The following is a 22,558-nucleotide window of genomic DNA, read 5'->3' as shown; positions in this document are numbered from 1 at the left end:
GAGAAGACTGAAGGGAGGTTGAAGGAAGAGTTTGGGGGCTTTAAGAGTCCCTGCACAAGGAGGCCCTGGTCTGGAATGGGGGTAACGGTGGCATCTGTGGCTTGGGCAGGGCATTGGCCCCGGAGGGCAATCAGAAGAAGGGGAGGTCGCTGCCCCAGTTCCTGGCTGACTGCTTCTGTGATGTGGAGGCTCTGAGAGAGTACTGCTCCAAAAGCAGGTGTTGAAGGTGCACCAGAAAGATCAACCCCTGACCTACATCAGGGAGCCATATGGCCCATACTTCAGGGGTACCTATTTCATCCTGAAGCAGGGAGGCACAGGCAAGTTTCCAGGCAAGGAGTGGATACCCCTGTCAAATGAACATGGCCACTTCTCTCTTGAGTTCTTGGAGTTCCAGGCTCTTGGAGTTTACAGAAGTAGTGGATGCCAGTGGCTATGCCACCAACCACCAAGGCCTGGTCAGCCTCTGAACCTCTCTAGGCTGGACGTCCACGACCTCCCTGCCGAGTCCAACATGGCCATGTCCAACTCAGATCTTATTGGAGGACATGCTGCCCAACTGCCAGGTTCTGAGGGCTGACTGGGCCCAAGTTGGGGCCAGAGGAGCAGTCGCAGGACACGGCCAGCCCCACGGCTGCCTAGCCCTCGGCCCCTTCCCCATCAGGCCGGATCTCAGCAGGGCTCTGTGGAGTGTCCCACAGTTCTCCATACTTCTGGCCTCCACCTGGGTTCCCTCAACATGGGGGTTGGGGTGGGATGAAGGATGTGGCACCCGCAGGACAGAGGGGAGAGCATGAGGCTGAGGCACTTATTCCCCACCTCAGGGGCTCTGGCTGGCTGCACCCTGGGCTAAAGGTCACCCAGCTCCTATCATCCTTTTGGGCAGCTCTTCCCACCTGCTTCTCTCCTGGGTTCCAGCAGCCCCCTTCTGCTGCTTCAGGCTGGGGGTGGTGGGGAGATAAGCAGCCCCAGGAAGCTGCACTCCCCCTGCGGTTTCCCAGCCCTGCCCACTGCCATGTCCAGAAACTCTTCTCAAAGTGTCCTTATTTGAGTGTGCTGCTGTTTCCCGCTGGGACCCTGCCTGATGCAGAGGTGCTGCTGGGCGTGGTGGGGATGGCTCTCACTGCTACAGCGTTCCTGGCCTACACTCACTAAACGCCCGTGGCACTCCAGGTCCCATGGTGCTCCCCACTTATCAGTTGACTCCGCTCCAAATGCAGCTTTCTCGTTTGCTCTGTGAAAATTGACGTAGGCCTTTGAAATAGTTTTCCTTTGCCAAGTGACATGATGAGGTTTGTCGATAGAGGGTGCCTGAGAGATCATGGGAGGAAAGGCTTTTGTTTCCTGGTTCCCTGCCCGTGTGCTTGCTCCAGGGCACCCGCACTGCACGAGGCCTCCCCAACACATGGCTCCTGAGGGGCCAGGCGGCCAGCAGCTTTCCCTGGCACCCCCAACCCCAGCGGTTCGAGAGAGCGGCGTACCAGTGAATCCCTTGTTCCTTCAATTTGCCGTTTAAGTCAATTAATTCCTTATATTGAACTTTACCTATTAAAAAAAAGTTGCATAGAGCTACACACACACACACGAATGAATGAATGCAGGTTTAAAAAAATGGTAAAATCCGAGTAAGTTCTATAATCTAGTTGGCAGTGTGCCAAGTCACTGTCCTGGTTTTGATCTTGACTTGCATTGAATTATAAGACATCACCATGGGAGGAAACTGGCTGTAAAAGAAAAGTTGTAGATGGTCTGTGAGAAGGGAATCTTTGGAAGGGAATTTTGTGCATGGTCAGGACCAAGATTATGGAGATTAGTAAAGAAGTGTATTAGGGAACAAGCGACAGCGGGGAAGAGAGGTGGCTAAGAGAACAGGATCAGGCTGCGGTCAAGCCGTGATTATCAACAGAAGCTGAGATATATTTTTTTAAATTTTAACTTTGAAGTAATTTAGACTCACAAGAAGTTGCAAAAAAAAAAGTACAATGTGTCCTGTGTCCCTTCATCTTGTTGGAATGAATTTTACTCTCTGGAGTACATCAATACGGGGCACCTGGTGGCTCAGTTGGTTGAGTGTCTGCCTTAGGCTCTGGTTGTGATCTCAGGGGCCTGGGATTGAGCCCCGTATCAGGCTCCCTGCTCCATGGGGAGTCTGCTTCTCCCTCTGCCCTCCCCCACCCACCCCCTGCCACTCATGCTCTTCTCTCTCTCTCTCTCTCTCTCTCTCTCTCTTTCTCTCTCTGTCTCAAATAAATAAATAAAATCTTTTTTAAAAAGTACATCAGTACAAGATTGGTAAGAAGTTATAAACAAAGGCTTTCTTTTTTAATCTTCCTAGAAGAAAAGTTGCCATGTTTTGTCTTTTTAGGTCTTTGATTATTTCAAACAGTTGAATCTTAATATTAAAAGGCTAAGTTTTGCTAACAACTACATAATCCTTTATTTGCCTTTAGAATCTTGCGGCACCTTGGTAATCTGTAATCCTATTTAGGCATGTGTTTCAAAACCTTACAATATTTTTGACCGAATTCCCAAGATTCAACTTCTAAATGAAATGTTTTTATTAATGAGGCTTGTTCATTTGATATGTCAAATTACATGGGAAGCATTGTCAAATAAGTGATGATAAACCTTCTTAGATTATTTTATATGGGTGAACGCTATAACCACTCCAGAAATTATGTAAAATTCCTAAGGTTTTGTTAGGTCCTAGTGTAATGTCATTGCTTGTAATTCTAATTACTGACATGTTCTGTGCTACAGGGAAACCATGGCCATTTTTGAGTGTTTTGTCATTTATAGTCATTGTTTTACTCTCATGCTGTTATGGATGCGTTCAGCTTCAAGGGGGATTCATGAAAAGGACTTCTGACAAGTATAGGTCTTTGATACCTTCAAGGTCGTAAAACCAAACTGAGTAAGAATTTCTGGAAGTAACAGGAAAACTGCATTCAAGCAGAACAAGAGTTAGTAACATGGGACTCAATGAATTGAGGATGATGATTACTCCTCTTTGAAACATTGCTCAGTCTCTAATGTTGGCTTTTCCAGATTTAAAGAAACTGTTGTTCTCTTAAGCTGTTAGGACTTGGAGAAATTTGGTAAAATATTTCTTTGTAAGCAAATATGAAACAGTTATCTTGTTCTCCCCACCTGGTCCCTCTAGATTCAGAAACTCTCAGTGAGTGTTATCAGATTTTCATGGCAATGTATTTATTTGCATAAGACCAATAAGAATCTATTATCATAGGACACAATTAGAAACACTGGTTATATTATAAAGGCTTTGACTGGAATATCCTATTTGAGCGAGACATGCATAGACTCAGATATGACCAGACAGCGTTAAGGAACTGAGGTTGACTTTATGAGCCAGTGAAGCCCCTTGGAAAAAATCAGCCTAGGACCTTACTTACAGGGTACCCAGCAGCCTTACTGGGTGAATAAAGAGGTCACTTCCTGGCAGGTGCGGGAACCTCAGGATATTTGGGGGACCTCATGAAGAGAGGAATTTATTCATATCTGCAATACCTGCAGGCAAAGTCTGATGGCAACTATTTGGCTTGGCTTCTTAGCCTTGAGGATCTATTAAAAGTTCAGTCTGAAATTCCTTATGAGAAGTTCCAGCAAAGCAGATTTTCTGTTTAAAAATAAAGCAAACCTTATATAGCCAGTCACTATTCTTGCAGCGCTTATGTAAATAATTAGGCCAGGATTGTTAGAACCGAAGTCTTGATTTGGCTATCCTTGGTGGAAATGAGGGTGATTTTAGAGAGAAAAATCACACATTTGTGAATAGTAGATTCACTGTCTTTGGGTGTTTGTTGTTTGCCTCTAAAACCGGGCTGGATCCTAAATTCTGGTTTCTTCCAGTATGTGGCTATGATTCTCCAAACTGTGGTTTCCAATTTTCTCCATTCCCTAAAACTGCTCTTTCTCCGGAAGCCTTGCAGACTGAAGCTAGACAATCTGAGGTAGCCTGCAGATATCTTAGAATTATTAGAGCTGCTTTGGAACCCAGGGAGGTAGCTGTTGTCCGCAGCCAAGGACACCAGAAATGGGGCTGCTTGATTGCCCAAAGGAACAATCAGATCAAGCTGCCAGGCTGGCAGCCCACACAAAGACTCCAAAACCCTTTGGTAGTGGCTTTAGTAGCAGATGAGTCATAGACTAAACCAAACATCAATCCTAGTATTCCTCTGAAGACCTGAGGAGAGCTGCCATCCACAGCTCTCGAGAACCATCTAGTAGCTGCCTGCCAAGGCCCTTGCACAAAGAGCTGTCTCTGTAATCAGAAGCCTCCAAGGTTGTGCAGGGAGCTTGACAGGCGAGGTGTGCTGGCTGCAAAGTTTAGAAGTTTTGACCTATTAACCAATGCAGTGTTCTGTGTTCAGCTGTCTCTGATTTCAATGCAGGTACAGAGTTTGAGAAAAAATTATTCTGAATAAAGGGAGAGAAAGGTAGGATCACCTAAGCCCAGGATGAGCAGTAAAACCCAGTTTGGTTTGTGTTTTTATTAGCTCTTGAGCTTGTCAGTGAAGACCTTGCCTGGCTCTACCTCTCCCTCTCCCACTAGGCATCCTGCTTATTGTGCATATTTTCTTCCACACAGGCAATTTTCACCCAGAAAAACAAGCTGCTTCCTGACCCTTTGGACACTAGACGCTGGCAGGGCTTCCGGCTGGAGGAGTATCTGATAGGGCAGTCCATTGGCAAGGGTTGCAGTGCTGCTGTGTATGAAGCCACCATGCCTGTGTTGCCCCAGAACCGGGAGGTGGTGAAGAGCATCAGACCTCTTCCAGGCCAAGGCCCAGATGTCGATGCACGAGAAGAGGAGCCAGCTTCACAGGCCCCTACCTTTCCCTTAGCCATCAAGATGATGTGGAATATCTCGGTGAGGAGGGGGCCTTTCATCTTGGAATTAGGCATTTCTTAAAACACTAGGGGCACCTGGGGGCTCATTTGGTTAAGCATCTGCCTTCAGCTCAGGTTGTGATCTCGGGGTCCTGGGATGAAAACCCACATGAGCTCCCTGCTCAGCGGAGAGCCTGCTTCTCCCTCTGCTCCTCACCCCGCTCATGCTCTCTCTCTCTCAAATAAATAAATAAGATCTTTATTAAAAAAAAAAAAAAAAGCCCCTTGGGATGCCTGGGTGGCTCACCGGTTGAGCGTCTGCCTTCAGCTCAGGTCGTGGTCCTGGGATGAGTCCCACGTCGGGCTCCCTGCACGGAGCCTGCTTCTCCCTCTGCCTGTGTCTCTGCCTCTCTGTGTGTATCTCTCATGAATAAATAAAATCTTAAAAAAAAAAAAAAGCCCCAATGTTGGTGGACCTGCTAGTGCTTTTTCCCAGGAGGCAGATGGGCTCTTGTATGGTTAGGCTTCCTCGCCCGCTCACACAGGAGTCTCAGGTCGTGATAGGCTGCCAGTCACCTGAGGATCTGGTTAAAAGGCGGATTCCAGTCCTCCGGCCTGGGGTGGGGGCTGGGTCTCTGCCTTTCTGATCAGCTCCCAGGCGATGCCTCTGCTTCTGGTCTGGTCCACACACATCACAGCAGGTTTCTCGTGTGGGTGCTGACCCACCTAGCTGGATTCAGGTGTGCGGTTCCCACCATCCTCCCTCTTTCTCCTGACCTGCCTCCCTGGAGAGGAGGGCCTGGAGAGGAGGGCCTCCTGTCCTCCAGACTCACTCTTCAAGCTCCCCTCCAGATGAAAGGCTTGCTTGTCATCTCCCAGCTTTCCCCTCTGGGAGGACTCAAGGCTTAGGGAAATTGAATATTTTTCTCCACAAAAACAAAGAGTTCGTCTAGAGTAATTTCTTTCCCTTCTCACTATGTAGGTGGGTTTATTATTTTTTTATTTTTTATTTTTATTTTATTTTTTTATTTTTTTAAAGTTTTTTTTTTATTTTTTAAAGATTTATTTATTTATTATGATAGAGAGAGAGAGGGGCAGAGACACAGGAGGAGGGAGAAGCAGGCTCCATGCTGGGAGCCTGACGTGGGACTCGATCCCAGGACTCGATCCCGGGACTCCAGGATCGCACCCTGGGCCAAAGGCAGGCGCCAAACCGCTGAGCTACCCAGGGATGCCCTGTAGGTGGGTTTAGAAAATTAAGACCAGATGTTCCTTCACCTGCCCAGAGCATCCGCCCAAGTCTAAGGTGGGGCACAGCCGTGGCAGCTCATGTTGGACGCTGAAGAATACAGTTTCTGGTTTTGATCTCGGGGATGAAGGTTATTGGACTGTTGCCCTTCCACGCTGGGTTACTAGCTACCAAGTAGCCAAGGCCTTTGCCTGTGAACCACCCAGTGTTAGCATCAAAACTTCCTGATGGGCGTGACAACTTTTACACTTGTGAAAGCTAAATGACTTGACTCCTAGAGGGTTCCTAATAGGTTCCATAGGACCTGAGAGCCATTTGTAATGAAACAAGGAAAGTAGGGTGCCTGTCCTCGTCTTTGGTTCTTGCTGTTGTTTCTTTTTACGGGGAGGCTGGGGAAGGTCATCCTGAGATTCAACACAACTTATCCAGGGTGGATTTGTCCTGCTTTGCCGTCTGCTGCAGGCAGCCTGCAAGGGGGAGTCTTAGTGACCCAGGGCCAGTAGCATCGATGGCAGGAAGAAAGGTCCCTCACCCTAACTTGCCATCTCTTCTTCCCTGGGCCCCTGAGCTGCCAAGTTTGAGGTGTGGTGTTGAAGCCCTGTAGGGGTTGGCACGGATAACATCTCCACCCCCTCTCTCCTAGGAGAGACTAGCTTGGCTTGCTGCTGCAGAGAGTTGTTTTTTTTTTTTTCCTTTTTAAAAGATTTTATTCATTATTTGAAAGAGCATGAGCTCTGAAGGGGAGGGGCAGTGAGAGAGGGAGAAGCAGGCTCCCCACCAAGCAGGGAGCCTGATGCGGGGCTCAATCCCAGGGCCCCAGGATTATGACCCAAGCCAAAGTCAGATGTTTAGCAGATTGAGCCACACAGGCACCCCAGAGAGTTATCTTACCTTGAATGTCAAAACCAACTCTAGGAGCGTGTGGCTGGCTGGCTCAGTTGGTGGAGCATGCACCTCTTGGAATTGAGTTCAAGCCCCATGTTGAGTGTAGCAATTACTTAAAAATAAAACCTTTTTTTAAAAAATATTTTATTTATTTATTCATGAGAGACAGAGAGAAAGAGAGAGACAGAGACACAGGCAGAGGGAGAAGCAGGATCCCTCCAGGGAGCCTAATGCAGGACTCGACCCCGGGACTCAGGATCATGCCCTGGGCCAAAGGCAGGTGCTAAACCGCTAAGCCACCCAGGGATCCCCAAAACCTTTAAAAAAAGAAACCAAACAATTCTAGGCGGTAGCTCTGTGGTCCAGATTACAAGGAGGACTTGGATGTGCTCAGGTCGGTATAACCCTGAATTCGTGCTCGTGTTTCAGGCGGGCTCCTCCAGTGAAGCCATCTTTAGCACAATGAGCCAGGAACTCGTCCCAGCTAGTCGAGTGGCCTTGGCTGGGGAGTACGGAGCGGTCACTTACAGGTAAGCACTCATCTGCCCAGACTGGCTATGAGTTCTTGGAGGGCAGATTCCTCACCTGTGTTCTCATGTGTCTGACAGACATGTAATAGTAAATGCTCGCTGAATGCTCACTAACTTTAGTTAGTGGTAGATTTGTAGTTGTTGGATAATTCAGCTTGGGGAAGATTGCAGATCATCTGACTCCAACTAAAGGTGCAGGGGGCTGATTCACACTGGAGCAGAGAGAGAAGGCCATCCAAAAATGCCCAATTCAGAATTCTGGAAAATTGATCAGACTTCTGATTCTTCTTAAGTAATGTCTAGGTGGAAAGCCACCTGTCCATACAAACTGAACTCTGTCCCCAGTGCAGGTAGCTCTCATTCCAGTCTCAGCATTAAAAAAAAAAAAAAAAAAATGTGGCCTATTCCCTAAGAGTTCTGCATGTGGCAGAGGAGCCAGACGAGTCGGGAGCAGAGGCCAGGATGGTAAGTGCTAGAATCATGGATGCTCAGTGCTGGGGAGCCCATTGGGAAAGGCCTCTTGAAGGGTTGACTAGGTACCAGTTGGGCAGAGAAGTAGGCGAAGAGGCCTTCTCCACAGAGGGAAGGGGGTGGTTGGCAGCCCACGCTCCTCTTTGTAGGAGCCGGTGTGTGGCGGCGACGATGAACGCTAAGTGTGACAGGTGTGCTCACTTCCATGTTTGTAGACCACAGGAAGAGCTGCACCGTGGCGACTTAATAGAGGGTTGGTTTATATACCTGGTGCAGTCAGAAGCTGGAGGGAAGATATAGGGCCTTGAGAAAGCACATGGAAAGCCCCTTCCGAGGTTTAGAAGGCTCTCCTGACGGGGGCCGTGCAGGCCAGCAGAGACAGCTGCTTGGTGAGCTTGCTTTCGTCCTCTCCTTAGCCCTTTGTAGGGAAGAGTGGGTCCGCTGTGGAGGGAGTGTCTGCTGCTTTCGGAGCGGGGACAGTTGTCCTCAGGTGTGTTCACTTCGCCGCTGGCGGGCTGTGGCGTCCCTGGGAGCACTGACGCCTTGCTGCGGGGGCTGCCCAGACCTCCCATCTGAAGTGCTCCCTGTCAGAGAGGGAGTTTTTTTTCTTCGCACTTCTCCCCATGACCTTAACTCATAGCTGCCTTTGTCTCTGTCTCTCCTGCATACTGTGAGCTCTCTGAGGGCAGGGCTTTCCTGTTTTGTTTGCTGAGTACCGTACAGCTCAGTAAATGTCCGTCCAATGAGTCCATGAGTATGACGGAAGGTCTATTACCTAAGGTGCTGATGACATCAGTGACGCAGGAGAAAGTGTCTCAGCCCCTGAGAGCACTGTGGGCACATTCCTACCTAGCCCCTGCTCATCCAGGGGCCTCAGGCTCAGCCTGGTGATCGGCTCCTCCACTTCTCCCACCTGATTTCAGATCTTGTCCCCTTTACACCCTGTGCTCCGCCCTACTGAATTCATAACTGCCCTCCCCCACATGCAGCCCTACCTGCGCCACGCTCCTCCTCGCCTGTCTTCTGCATGCAGTTAGTGCTCCTAGGGCTGCCCTCCCCACAGCCCCCTGCCCCACTCCAGGCCTCCGCTCAGACACAGCCACACCATCCCCTGGGCTCTCACAGCAGCGGGCAGAGCTTTCCCACTGTGGCTGGAGGGCCTTGGGCTGCGATCCTGACGCTCCCACTAGCCCCAGTGGCCCAAGGCTAGGAACAATGCTTGAGCGCCCTTGATTGCTTACAGGGGTGCACTCAGATGGACTCAAGGGAAAGCAGTAGGCCGCACGTGGACGGTTTCCACAGAGCTCGGGACCGAGGCTGATCTTAGGACGGGGGCAGGCATCTTGCCCCCTCGGTGTTGTCTTCATGTCTCTGGGCTTCTGTTCCATTCTCTGCTCTCTACCACCCTGGGTCCGTATTTCTCACCCCATAGCTCTTCTGGGTGTTTTGTTTTTGTTTTTTTTTTCCTGCAAAATGTTATTTATTTATTCATGAGAGACACAGAGAGAGAGGCAGAGACATAGGCAGAGGGAGAAGCAGGCTCCCTACCAGGAGCCAGATGCAGAACTTGATCCCAGGACCCCGGATCACACCCTGAGGCAGATGCTCAACCACTGAACCACCCAGGTGCCCCAGCTCTTCCGTTTCTGTGTGCCTTTGCTTTCCACACCTCTTTGGCTTTCCGTGGCCCCAGTCAAGTCTCAAGGCGTCCTTCACCTTCATTACTGACTGCTAGGTTACCACCATGTTCTTTCATTAGTGCTCCTCAAAGAGAATATAACTGGCTTCCATCCCTTTCCCCCCCAACTATTTGTATCTCAGATGTGACTGCAGGCTCCTTGCCCTGACAGGTGGGGCCAATACATAAGAGGCTGACTCAGTCCACCCAGAACCCAGCCATTGTGCCACAGCAAGGCTGTGGGGCCCCTGGGGAGGAGGGGAAGGCAGGTGACCTCTGTACTACAAACTGTATCTGTGACCATCCAGTCATTCAACAAAGATTTAATTGAGTTCATACTTCATGTTAAGGGTTAACTAGAACTTGCCACCAGAGATTCTAGATCCTTTATAGAAGTATTACAACCTTACGAGTTATGTTACCACCTTTCCTTTGGCAATTGAGACTGAGCCGAGAAGTAACGGGGCTGGGGCTTCAGGAGCAGACCTGGAATTCAAACCACCTAGTCTGATTCCAGAGTCTCCTAACCTCTGTATTCTACTGCATGGGGTCGATGGATGTACAGACGAATGGGCCGCCGGCATCATCAGTGTGATGAGTCATCATTATGGGTCTATCTTTTTGCTCTAGCACCAGGTTCTGCACCTGACACATAGCAGATCTACAGTAAATATTTGATTAAAAAAGTGGGTGAATAAATGTCAGTATTTATTGTGGCATGATTATTTTTCCAACTGTTATATCTGATACTGGACTCATACATTCGTCCCATTTGGCTAAACTAGAAAATCCAAGGGTGGTCCCAAGCAGCTGGCCCCTCACCCCAACATCATCCGGGTCTTTCGTGCCTTCACCTCTTCTGTACCACTGCTGCCAGGAGCCCTGGTTGACTACCCTGATGTGCTGCCCCCACGTCTTCACCCCGAAGGCCTGGGCCACGGGCGGACGCTCTTCCTCGTTATGAAGAAGTAAGTAGGACTGGTCCTGCCTCTGCACCTGGAGCCCCAGGGTGGCAGGGGAGGGGGACCCTCACCTGTGCTGAGGGCATACTGCCCCACAGAAGAGGGTCCCTTTGGGGTGACTTTTCATGAAAATGGAGTTCTCGCTAGTGTTTTTAGTACACTTGACTCTTGCCCCCTCTCTGTGGCTTGCCTTACCAATTGTGTAAAAACACTTCTCCTTCCTCACCCTCTGCACCTACTGGCATTGCTGTCACCAGCATGGTGAAGAAGGGGTTACCTGTACCATTACTTCCATCATGTGGGGCCCCAGCTCTTCCTAACTTCAGGGTAATGGGTGGTAACAGAAAGGATACTTGGGGAAAAAGAGAAAAAAACTACAGAAGAGAAAGGGCCATCATCCTATAGCAATAAAGCTGCTGGGGACCACTGATGTGCGACAGCCAGAGGCCCTGTCACCCTCTCCACCAGCTACCCCTGTACGCTGCGCCAGTACCTCCGCGAGAACACCCCAAGTCCCCGCCTCGCCACCGTGATGATCTTACAGCTGCTGGAGGCGGTGGATCATCTGGTTCAACAGGGCGTCGCGCACAGAGACTTAAAATCTGACAACATTCTCGTGGAGTTGGATACAGGTGGGTCCCGGCCACACCCTGCCAGCTCTCCCGGGGTACCAGACTTCAGGTCTGCAGGTGTCTAGGACCCTTCCAGTCCTTTCGGGTTTTGTGTTCTATTAGAAGTTGTGTTTTAATTTAGCTCTGTACGTCAGAGATGAGCTCTCACCCCTTCAAAATAGAGGCTTTCGTTCTCTTCATGGGGCTTATAGGGTGATGATTAATAGTCCCTGTGTTGCCCACTTTCAGAATAAAAACCTCGGTGGTGGAAGTTTTCTCAAAGGAAAGAAGAATTAGCTCAGTAGAAAAAGAATTTTTAAACAGTGAGAGCTGCCCGAATGTAAGCCTAGCTGCCCCTGGAAATGATGAGCGCCCGTTTCCCACACAGGAAGCAGTGACGTAGAGGCTGGATGGCCACTTAACCCACAATACCGTGAAGGAGTCGTAGATCTCGTAAATTTTGAAGTAGAAGATTTAAAGTAATGTGCCACTAAATTGCTAAAGGAACTAGCTTTTTAAAGGAAGTCTGTGTGAATCCTTTTACAATCCTAACATACCTGTTTCTTGGGTTTGGATTTGGGGTTTCAAGTTGAGATCAAAGGTCCTTGGGGCAGAAGTGCTCTTAGGGCCAAGGGCCGTCCGCTGAGTAGACTGTGAGCAGCCCCTTCAGGGTTGGGATAGCTCCTATTACCTGATCAGTTACAAGGAGCCAAACTTTATCCAGTTCTTTGCTTGAGGGCTTTGATTTTCCGGAGGCATCTCCGTGCTCCTGTAGCTGCCTCGCCTTCCCCAGCGCGCTCTGGTGAGCGGGCACCCAGCCAGGCTTGCTGGCCTGCAGCCCTGGGCTGGCACTGAGGCCCCTTACCCCTCATCCACGTCCTGGTGGCTGCAGGAGGGCTTAGGAAGGCCTCTGGAATCCTAAGGAATCCATCACTCCCCTCTGCCTGTCCCCTCCCCAGATGGCTGCCCCTGGCTGGTGATCGCAGACTTTGGCTGCTGCCTGGCTGACGAGCGCACCGGCCTGCAGCTGCCTTTCACCAGCTGGTATGTGGATCGGGGCGGAAACGGCTGCCTGATGGCTCCAGAGGTGAGTCCTGCGGAGCGTGTCCTGTGCCATCAGCAGACTTCTCCATCTTGTTTCAGCTGAGAGGACGAGACTCGCTCCATCTTTTCTGACCTTATTTTGGCACAAGTCCCTTGTCCGTGTGTGTTCATCTGGCCCTCCCTAATGTTCCCAGGTGATGCGTGTCTTGTGGGTGCAAAGTAGGCGGCCTACGCAGATTCTGGGTCTGAGCCACAACTCACTCAAATTCTAGGCTCCTTAGGACGGGGTTCAGGTTAGCCCAGGTGCCGTCGAGGCATATGAATGCGTTAGAAATGCCAGCAGTGTGAAGCTCACCTGTTGCTTTCCAAACAGGTGTCCACTGCCTGCCCAGGCCCCAGGGCAGTGATCGACTACAGTAAGGCTGATGCCTGGGCCGTGGGTACGCTTGCCTATGAAATCTTCGGGCTCCCCAATCCCTTTTATGGCCAGGGCAGGGCCCACCTTGAAAGCCGCAGTTACCAGGAGGCTCAGCTGCCCGCGATGCCCGAGTCAGTCCCTCTGGATGCAAGACAGCTGGTGAGGTCACTGCTCCAGCGAGAGGCCAGCAAGGTGAGGCTGTCCTGGGTTTTACAGGGACTGTGGAAGTTTATGTTCCAGAGTAAAGACCCAGTTTGGGCAAGACGAGAGTGACACACAAGCAACTCTGTCTTACAAAGAAAAGGCCAAGTACAGGGGAAGAAACCTTAGTGTAACTGGGAGTAGAGGAGCTAGCACCGAATTAGCATTCCAGCAGTGCAACTCTTCTTGGCTCTAGTGGCTTAAGTTACTTAGAGGGAAGAAGATGCACTTTTAAGAAATGTTTAATGGAGTTGTAGCTTAGAGGAACAGCTGGCATCTAATGAGAGATGAAGACCTTTCCCAAAAACAGATGTGGACATTTCGAAGTTGACATAAAGGAATAGAAAGGCTAAGGTATTTGAAGATGTAATTGGGAGTGGCGGGCCCAGGTCAGGTGGTAAGCCTAGTGGGAGAGCACAAAGGCAGGCGGGGTTCAAACTACTCAACCACTTCCCTCCCCCTGGGGGCATGCTGTCAGCACCACAGCCGGTGAGAGGCGGCCCCCCTCGAGAGCCTGCTGGTAACCCAGGCAGTTTGTGGGCCTTCCACAGTGGGGAGGCTGATGGCCCGGAGCACGTGTGTGTCCCTGGAAAAGCTGGGGCATGGGTAGAGCGCAGCCAGCAGGTGTCAGGAAGTGAACGGAGTTGCAGGAAGGAGAGACAAAGGGGTGAACAAGAATTTGGTTGGGGCCACAGAAGGGAAGACCCTAAAATGAGGATTCATTAACAGATCGGGTTGTGGGCCGAATGCTTTGCTGTCGAGGTTCTAAGCTTGTTTTCCTGCCTGTTGCAGAGACCATCTGCCCGAGTAGCTGCTAATGTGCTTCATTTAAGCCTCTGGGGTGAACATACTCTCGCCCTGAAGAATCTAAAACTAGACAAGATGATTGGCTGGCTCCTCCAGCAGTCAGCTGCCACTCTGCTGGCTGACCGGCTCACGGAGAAGAGCTGCGTGGAAACCAAGATGAAGATGTTATTTCTAGCCAACCTGGAGTACGAAGCGCTGTGCCAGGCAGCCCTGCTCCTCTACTCCTGGAGAGCAGCCCCGTGAGGGCTCCGCTGTAGCTAGTGCATTTTACTAAAAGAACTTAGCAACATCTGTGTGGTGCTGGTCTGTGAGTGCTGCAGGCGGGGCGGGGCTCCCAGGCGCCAGGGTGGATGGCAGGGGAACACTGCAGGAGGCCTCTAGTTTGGCAAATGGAAGGGACGGCTGGCAGCCAGGTTCACAGTCTGTAGCTAACTCCCCCTAGCTGTGCGACTTTAGGTCCATCGTCTAACTGCGTGAGGTTCTCTCACCTGTGATGTGAGAAGCTGGACTAGGGCAGAGCGGGCCCGACGGTAAATACACCAGTCCGGCTACTCCACTGTGGTAGCACAGAAGCAGTCGGAAATTCGTAAATATATGGAAATTTCAATTTCATGTGTCAGTAAATATTAATTTTTTTCAGTTATTTAAAAACATGAAAACCCCTCTTAGCTTGCAGGCCATACAAAAAACAGGCAGTGGGCCAGACTGCCCCTAAGACATAGTTTGCTAACAAAATGTGCTGAGATCGGAGTACAGATCCACAGGAGTGAGTTCTCTGCAGGTGAGAAGAGGGTCAGGGGTTAAGGGCAGGCCCCAAAGCCCTCCCTTCTCACAGACCTCTGCAAAGTCCATAGCCAAGCGGGTCTGTTAGAGGGGGGGCTCCAGGCAAGGCAGGGGCTGGCAGGGCGGGACTCTGGAAACGGAATTCCGGCTTGTTTGAAAGTGGCAGCCAGGGCCTCGGTCTGCATGTTTTCTGAGCTAAGCAGACACTTGCCCAGGTCAGTATATTCAGGTATCAGAAAGAAGAGACAGCCAGCGAGGCCTGGAAAGCTCTAGAATGTCTCTGAGGAAGCACTCCCAGAGCTCCTCCAGCTACTGAATCGGGTTGAGCAGAGCTAGAGCAATGATGAAATGATGAAGTGGAAATTAACAGTGTGTTTTACTTGCTGATTTGCCTTGATTAGCATTTCTTACAGGAATTGTGAAGAATTAAATACACATTTGCAACTGCAGAACACGTATTTGCTTTGAATTGAATATGTGGCTTTAAGAGTGATTCTTACACCATAATAAAGACAAAATTCTGTGAGTAGAGATCAACAATGGGGAAGGGATTTCACATATGCTCTTACACATGCGTCTTAGGAATCCCAACTGTTGCCTAAAGCAAGGTGTACTTTTCATCTCTATAATCCTATTATAAAGTCAAGCCCCGGATTTCCCCCACGTCCTCTCCCCTGAAGCTCTAGGATTTCACACTTTGGTCAGCAACACTGAGAGGCCACTTACTGTGGTGAACAGCACCCCCGCCACAGGAAAGCACATGGGCCAGATGGAGTTGGAGGGCAATGTTTATCTTAGAAATGAGAGTGACCACATATGAAAAATACCACTTAGCATTAGGTGGAAAAACTCACAGAAAATTCATCCCCACCCCCCTCCCTCGGTACTCAGTGCCGCATCTCCCCTGAGGTAAGGCTGTGCCACGGTCCCACAGCTTTAACAACAGAACAAAGCCCGCCGTGAGGAAGACACAGGCCCGCAGAACTCCCAAGTGCCTGTCGTCAGGAGCCCTGGCTCTGCCCCTTCAGTCAGATTTCTCCTTCTCCTTCATGTGTAAGAAGACTGTGCTGAAGATGAAGAGCCCCAGCATCATGGAGAAGGCGCTGGCGTAGTAGGGGTAGGCCGAGGGGATGAAGCGCTCGTACTGCGTGTGCTGGAGCGGCCTCACGGACACCTGCCACAGGACAGAGGTGATGGGCTCTGGCCACTCAGCAGCGCAGGAGGGCCACTCTGACCAAAAAGGGGACTGTGACTTGTGCTCACCTGAGTGGAAGAGTGTAAGTGCGTGTAGCCTAGCCGGTTGTAATCCACTTTAAACTGGAACACCCCATACACATCAGGCAACTTGAACTGGACGCTGTATTTGCCACCTGGGGGAAGATCCGAGACCATAACCAGGAGGGGTTTCCTGCCTCACTGGAGCCACAGTGGGACTGTCACCCTGCAGCTCTCCCGTGCAAGAACACTACTTGCCTTTTTTCTTCAAGAAGGTCCTCACAAAAGGATCGATGCGGACAAATTCCAGCTGAATGTCATCACCATCAAAGGGGACCCATCTTCCATTTGAGAGCTGCTCAATCACAATGCTGTACTCCTGAGACAACAGGCCGGTTTGGGGGTGGGGGTGGGGGTGTGGGACCAGCCTCAGAGCTGCTCTGAATCACTCGTGACCCTGGCAGGAACTCCAGGGCGAGCCCCCGCCCTGGGACAGGAACTCCCAGTCACGGCTCATCACAGGACCATCAAGGTCCATACCCAGACCACACTCCACTGGCGAGTGGGCCCTCTGGGCCTCCCTGCTACCACCTTCACTGCCAGCTTGCCCCCCACCCCACTCCCCCACTTCTCCCGCCTATGCTTTTCCTCCTGCCTACTCCAATGTTTCTCTGTGACTCCCACCCCCAGCAGTGTGACCAGCAAAGCCCTCCCACTTCGGCACTTCCAAAGCAAACCACACCCCTTACAAAGGTCTCCTTAGACATTAGCTTACGTGCCAGGCTCTCTGCACCCGTGCTGACTTACTTTCTTAGGGATAGAGATAAATTTATCGTTCCGTATTGAGGCTGCTAAGCCCATCAGAGAGACGTTCAGTAAATCCTTCAAGCTGAAGCAACTTGGCCAAAACGCCAGGGGGTTCTTAAGATGCTCTTACCACGAGGTCAGTGACGGTGTAGGCATTGGGTGGGGCTGTCTCACCCACCCGATGGTGGGACACAGGCCCTACACGGAGGACACCTTCCTCCTTGAACACCCAGCGGGAGAGGGCCACAGCTAGCTCATAGTTGCCTGTTTGGGAATACCTGCAGGAAGGGAGAACGAGAGCCTAGAGCACCGGAACCAACTTCTTTCCACTGGTGCCTGATTGGCAAGACTAGTTCATTATCTGTAGAGTTAAACTGCACAAAACTATAGTTTCTGCCTGGGGCGTTACATATCGAGGTATCCTGCTTAACGAGAACACAGAGAAGCTGTGAGGTGGTGTGGCTTTGGGGTTCACCTGCACAACAAATACGATTATCGAAATACCTCCACATAAGCCATCACTGCTTTGAAAAGTTCAGAGTGCCAACACCAACGACACAGCAATAAGGTCAAGTCTTTAGATAATTTAAAGTATTTGAAGACAGCTAGCCTTGGACAGTTCCAGCTAAATAGGCTCCTCCCTCCCCAGCACCAGACCGCAAGGCCCAGAGCCCACCCGCACCAACCTCTGGGAGCCGGGCGCCGCCTTCTGCACTGCAGAGTTGAAGAAGGCGTCACTAAAGAAGTCCAGGGAGCCACTGAAGACGACCCGGGCATTGTTCCTGGCCTGCAGCCCAGCAATGAGCAGGGTGTTCTTCCCCACGGCGTGGGGGTACTGTGAGCAATGGGGCACAGTCATCCAGGAGAGCCGGGGCAAGAGGATGGCGGCTAGACCACAACCACCCGGGCCCTACCACCTCTGCCCCTCCCCACTCCCACCGGCCTTTCCCTGCCCAGCCTCTGCGAAAGGCACGTTCCTGCTTGCCTCACGTTACACTGGGGGTGGGGAAGAGAGGGGGTACAAGATGGGGAGAGAATCCCAAGCAAGCTCCATGCCCAACACAGGGCTCCATCTCGCAACCCTGGGATCGTGACCTGAGCCAAAACCAAGAGTTGGACACCTAACTGACTGAGCCACCCAGGCGCCCCACTTCTCATTTTCAAATAAAGTGCTGTACCACCAGGCCCACGACCTGGAGGCCTCAGTGCTGCCACAGGCCCCTCACCTGGGTGATAGGCTTGTCCGGGAAAAAGGAGTAAGAGGTAGAAGAGCCCGTCAGGATGTCCAATACCAAAGGGTTGTCTGGATCAGCTACCATCCTGGGAAGGAAAAGCAAACACCCAACACTGATGCCAAGGACTGAGCCCAGGGGCCAGGGGTCCCCAAGGGCCATTTCTTCACCAGGATGAGTCCCGCTTTACTCAGCAGCCGAACCCTGCTGCACCAGTAGCTCCTCTCTCACTGCACCCATGATTCTGACTCAGTGTGTCCTCCACTAACCTTGCCCACATCCTCTAGGGAAAGGAATGTCCCCAAATCACCGCGTTTGCGTTAGTCTCCCAACAAAAGAGAGTGATCCTGTCCCTCCCAGGTTTCTAGCACCCTGTGCCTGCTCACTCACCCAACACCTCGAAAGAGGATGGGGTTCAGCGATGACCTCCCGACGATGGTTGGGGCCTTCAGCAAGTTCTCGGGGTCGGCCACGATGAGCGTATGCTGCAGCAGCAGGGCAAAAAATGGAGGTCAGGAAAAGATGCCCACATGCGGAGGGCTCCCTGCTTCCCTCCTCCCTCAGCCTGGAAGGGACGGGGCCTGGTTACCTGGCCGAGGTCAGAGACGTCATAGTTGTGATGGTCAATGACAGCTGTCTTCTCCTCGTCGAACTCAATCCCACACTCGCTGCCCAGCTCTCGAAGAGGGTCACCTGCACAGACCCAAGAAATGCCTGGCTCAGCCCTGGCAGGTGCACCCTGGGCCCAGCAATGTCACTGGTATCCTGGTCTCGTGCTCTCCCAGTCATCCCAAGCCCTGCAGCTCCCCCGTGTGCTCAGCCCCAGCCGGACCTCTGACCACCGCACGGTATTCTGAGCAGGGGGGTCAGCATCTCAGTAACAAACCACCGCCTGCCTTTCTCCGCCCACGAGCCACAGAAACTCCCAATGAGGCAAAATAATTACCTCAAACAGATTTAACATGGACGAGCCTGGCCTCATAGGACTTCTCTTCTCGTCGTCACCCCAGTAAGAAGCCCACCCAGAACGGTTTTAAACATCTGTCAGTGCTGGAGCACTTGAGCAGCTCAGTGGGTTCAGCAACTGCCTTTGGCTCAGGTCCTGGTCTCAGGGCTCCCTGCTTGGTGGGGAGTCTGCTTCTCCCTTTCCCTCCCCCTTCCCACTCTTGTGCTCTCAAATAAATAAAACCTTTTTTAAAAAAATAAACTAAACACCTGTCAATGCTAAGAAAAACAAAACAAGCCTGGCGAGGCAAGGACACCTGTTGAAGCTGGCTGATATGTGTGCAGGCTTCAGGACACTGCTCTCTCCCTACTTCCAGGGACAAAAATAATCAAAATGCTCTGGGGTCTGCCCAAGTAGCCCCTACTTTTTGTAATGGAAAAGACAAAACTGGGAAAAAAACAGGATCCTAAGTGCTGACCAGGCCCCACGTCAACCTGGTTCTGGTCACAGGAAAGCACAGGAGGGACAGAACGGCTCTGTAGTTCCCGCACCCCCTGCCCAGGCGTCCAGTAGGCGCCAATCCGGCAGCTTCCGTTTATAAAACCTGCCAAGCTTACTGGAGAAATGGTGGAAAGTATCAGGTCAGACTTACCAATGTCTGAGCTGGCAGCTACCAGGACACTGCCTCCACCATCGATGAAGGTACTGATGGTCTCCACATTGATGTTGCCTCCGAAATCTGAAAGGCGTGACAGACGCGGTGAGCCACACTGCTCCTCTGGCACATGGGCCAGGAGTGGGGGGGGGGGGGGGCCACAGAGCAGCCACAGAGCCCTCGGAGGCCCAAAACGAGATGGCCGTTTACCGTATATGCCCGTTTTCCCAAACTGAAGATCCAACAGTAATGCCTTGAGTTCATAAACTTTTAACTTTCAGAGGGATAAACGACATAGTCAACACCTACCAGTTAGAGTTGTCAAGTTGGTCACGCAAATTTTAAGTCACATAGAAGATCTATGTTCAGAAATGCTGCTGCCTTTTCCCACCCCATTTCATGGCACACCTTGACTCCAACTCATCACCTGCACCTTTCACAGCAGGACCTCTGTCGTCGCTGGAGCCACTCATGCTAAGTTTTCCAGAACCCATCGATTTCACTTCTAACAGAGATCGAGCACTTCTGAATCTGAGGACGATGCGGCCACTTGACACTAGTACTCATTTGCCAACACAAATAATTTTTCCCCTATTAATCCTATAATTTAGATCCATAAGAGCCAGAACAGAACCACCCTGAAGACTGCTTTTATTAAAGTAATCGCCAAAAAGCTCATTAACTTCCAACATTTGTACTAACGAGACAGTATCTTTCTTTGGTCAGTAGATCCAGTCAGGGGGCTGCCATGAGCATCCAGAACCAGATCAAGCGTCTTCCCCAAAGTGCACCATGATGTTTAACACAAAGCAATGCAAGGGGTGCTCAGGAACTCAGTCATTACAGGAACATTATTTCCTGCGGGCAGGGGACCGGGGTGGGCAGTGAGAGGGAGAGGGAGCTACATACTAAGGCTGGTCAGGGAAGACCTGGGGCAAGTAGCATCTGAGGTGTGAGAGTGGTCCAGGCACCATGGCGGGGGCTGGGGCGGCAATCCAGAACGACAGGTGAAGGACAGGTGCAAGGTTCCCGAGGCGGGTGAGCCTGTCCCAGCAAGGAGCCCAGTGTGGCTCAGGTGCAGTATGAAGGGGTAAATGCAAATGAGGCCGTGCTGAAGGAGGGAGGGCAGCTCACAAGCTTTACAGGCCCCAGAGAGGGTGGCCATCAGGAAAAGCCACTGGAGGCTTTTGAACAGGACACCAACATGACCTGATTTATATTTTTAAAGGACGATTCTGGCAGCTGGGTGGAGAATCTGGTATGGGGTGGAAGCAGAGCAGTGGGTTAGGAGGCCACTGTGATAATCCAGGCAGTGAAGAGCAAAAAGACGGAGAGGGAGGAAGGGGAGAGGGAGGTGGGCCTGTGCTCCTACTCTAAAGGCAAACTCAGCAGGGCCTGTGACAGACCGGATAGGGAGTGTGAGAGAGACAGACGTGCTAAGGACAACCCCAAAATTTCCAGCCCCAGCGACAGCAAGGGTGGAACTGCCATGTACTGAAACCAGATATATGTCCATTGTACATCCATGAGGCAGCTGGAAATAAGTCCGTAATATGCCTTTTTAAAGATACGACTAAAAAAAAAATGAATTGTCTAGGACTCTGGCCTCTCTGTAGGAGGGTGGATAGACGGCTTTCTGAATGTAGTAGAAGAGATAAAGTCCCCAGGTACAAGGTGTCCTGTCTGTGCCTGAAGGTAAGTTGCCTTTTCCTGAAAATTACCCTTCAGGAAGGAAGGCCATTCTCATAGTCGTATCTTTATTATTATTTTTTTTAAAGATTTACTTATTCAGAGTGAGAGCGAGAGAGAGGCAGAGACACAGGCAGGGGGAGAAGCAGGCTCCATGCAGGGAGCCCGACGTGGGACTCGATCCTGAGTCTCCAGGATCAAACCCTGGGCTGAAGGCGGCGCTAAACCGCTGAGCCACCCGGGCTGCCCAAGATGTTATAATTTTTAAAAAGAGGGTCAATTTAAAGAATTCAGTAATTATTGACAGGCGATATGGAACGCCGCAAAGCTCAGGAGGAGGTATGCAAACAACCAAGATCTGAGAAACACTGTTTAGGTTCTCAGACATTCCCAGAGCAAGACCCCGGCTCGGCCTTCTGCCAACCCGCCTCACCCACAGCTTGCCTCCTTTTCGGTGACACTGCCATCCACCTGAGCACAACTCGTAAACTCTGTGTCACAGGAATACTGAAGTACCTGCTGGATAATCCAGCGGGGACATTCATGCTCTTCAACGGCCAGCCCTCTACTAGGCCCTGGATACACCCGTCCAGCCTCCGACGGGGGCCTGGCCTAGATGATGGCTAATGTTCTTTCTCGATTATGAGGCTGTAAATCCACCTGAATTCCTGCGCTCCACCATCACAATGCCCCCTGCAGACAGACTATGGGAACAGCTTGCCATTTTTTCCCACCCACACAGGCCAAAACAAGCAGGGGGTCTCCATCTTTCCCATCAGGCCCCTTCCCTCTCAGGGTAGCAGGGCCTGCGGCTCCACGTCTGCGCAACACCTGCCCCCACGTCCCTCAGCTGCGTCTTTCAGAAAGGAGGCGCCCCCATTTCCCTCTTCCCCAGGGTGGGCACCCAGGCCACCACCCAGAGGACGCACAAGGCCCAGAAGAGCGCCACCAATCCATCCTGGGCCCTGAATCCCAGTTCTGGGAGCGACGCGCAGGCCTCACCTTCGACCGAGGGGGAGAAGATGATGAGGTTGTCGTAGAGGAACTCCCCGTACTTGATGAGGGACAGGCTGGGGTCGTCTGCGGTCTTGAACGTCAGCTCGAAGGCCCTGTCTGGACGAGCGGAAGGCAGGCGGCTGAGGCCGACGGGCCGCCAGGGGAAAGCACCGCCGCGGAGACGCGGCCGCCGCAACCGCCCGCCCAGGAGCGGCCAGCGCTGCAGCCCCTTCGCGGAGCAGCAGCGGGAGCGGCGGCGGTCGCGGCCCTGGACCGCGGGGGCCTGTCCCACCCGCCTCTCCGCCGCCGCCCCCTCGGGCCCCGCGCTCACCCTTCAGGCTGCGGAAGAAGAGCGAGTGCGTCTCCCGCAGGTTGAGGTTGTCCAGCAGCACCAAGGTGCGAGGGCCGCTGGCGCACACCGGGCCAAGCAAGGGCAGCAGCAGCCACAGCAGCGACCAAGCGCGGGCCGCGGCGCCGGCCTCCATCTTCCTCCTCCGGCCAAGAACCCCCGCCCCCGGGCACCGGAAG

The 22,558-nt window shown here is 51.7% G+C and overlaps 2 protein-coding genes across 2 annotated transcripts in view; one reads left to right on the top strand and one right to left on the bottom strand.

The window, feature by feature from the left end:
• The window catches only part of PINK1 (PTEN induced kinase 1), a 17,988-nt gene extending 3,046 nt beyond the window's left edge, over window positions 1-14,942 (top strand). The window contains exons 2-8 of the mRNA XM_077899314.1: window positions 4,610-4,891; window positions 7,415-7,515; window positions 10,450-10,632; window positions 11,095-11,258; window positions 12,197-12,324; window positions 12,655-12,891; window positions 13,693-14,942. Coding sequence (XP_077755440.1) covers window positions 4,610-4,891; window positions 7,415-7,515; window positions 10,450-10,632; window positions 11,095-11,258; window positions 12,197-12,324; window positions 12,655-12,891; window positions 13,693-13,950 — 1,353 coding nt within the window. The 3' untranslated portion in view covers window positions 13,951-14,942. The remainder of the gene's footprint in view (window positions 1-4,609; window positions 4,892-7,414; window positions 7,516-10,449; window positions 10,633-11,094; window positions 11,259-12,196; window positions 12,325-12,654; window positions 12,892-13,692) is intronic.
• On the bottom strand, window positions 14,848-22,558 carry DDOST (dolichyl-diphosphooligosaccharide--protein glycosyltransferase non-catalytic subunit). Its single transcript, XM_077899325.1, has 11 exons — window positions 22,362-22,558; window positions 22,037-22,147; window positions 19,343-19,429; window positions 18,334-18,437; window positions 18,135-18,229; window positions 17,739-17,832; window positions 17,199-17,347; window positions 16,643-16,790; window positions 15,964-16,084; window positions 15,754-15,860; window positions 14,848-15,664 (listed from the first exon to the last, which is right to left on the bottom strand). The coding sequence occupies exons 1-11, from the start codon at window positions 22,513-22,515 to the stop codon at window positions 15,515-15,517; spliced, it is 1,320 nt and encodes a 439-aa protein (XP_077755451.1). The 5' UTR covers window positions 22,516-22,558; the 3' UTR covers window positions 14,848-15,514.

This window comes from Canis aureus, chromosome 5 (genome assembly GCF_053574225.1).
Source record: "Canis aureus isolate CA01 chromosome 5, VMU_Caureus_v.1.0, whole genome shotgun sequence".
Classification (NCBI taxonomy): domain Eukaryota; kingdom Metazoa; phylum Chordata; class Mammalia; order Carnivora; family Canidae; genus Canis; species Canis aureus.
This window is presented reverse-complemented; position numbering and strand designations above follow the sequence as displayed.

Bases quoted from the DNA above. Each gene is read 5' to 3' on its own strand.
- DDOST (XM_077899325.1), bottom strand. From the start codon at position 22,515: ATGGAGGCCGGCGCCGCGGCCCGCGCTTGGTCGCTGCTGTGGCTGCTG. The intron at 17,348-17,738 runs GTGAGGGGCCTG...CATTGCTCACAG, and splicing joins CGGACAAGCCTATCACCCAG to TACCCCCACGCCGTGGGGAA. The intron at 16,085-16,642 runs GTAAGAGCATCT...CTGTTGTCTCAG, and splicing joins ACACCGTCACTGACCTCGTG to GAGTACAGCATTGTGATTGA.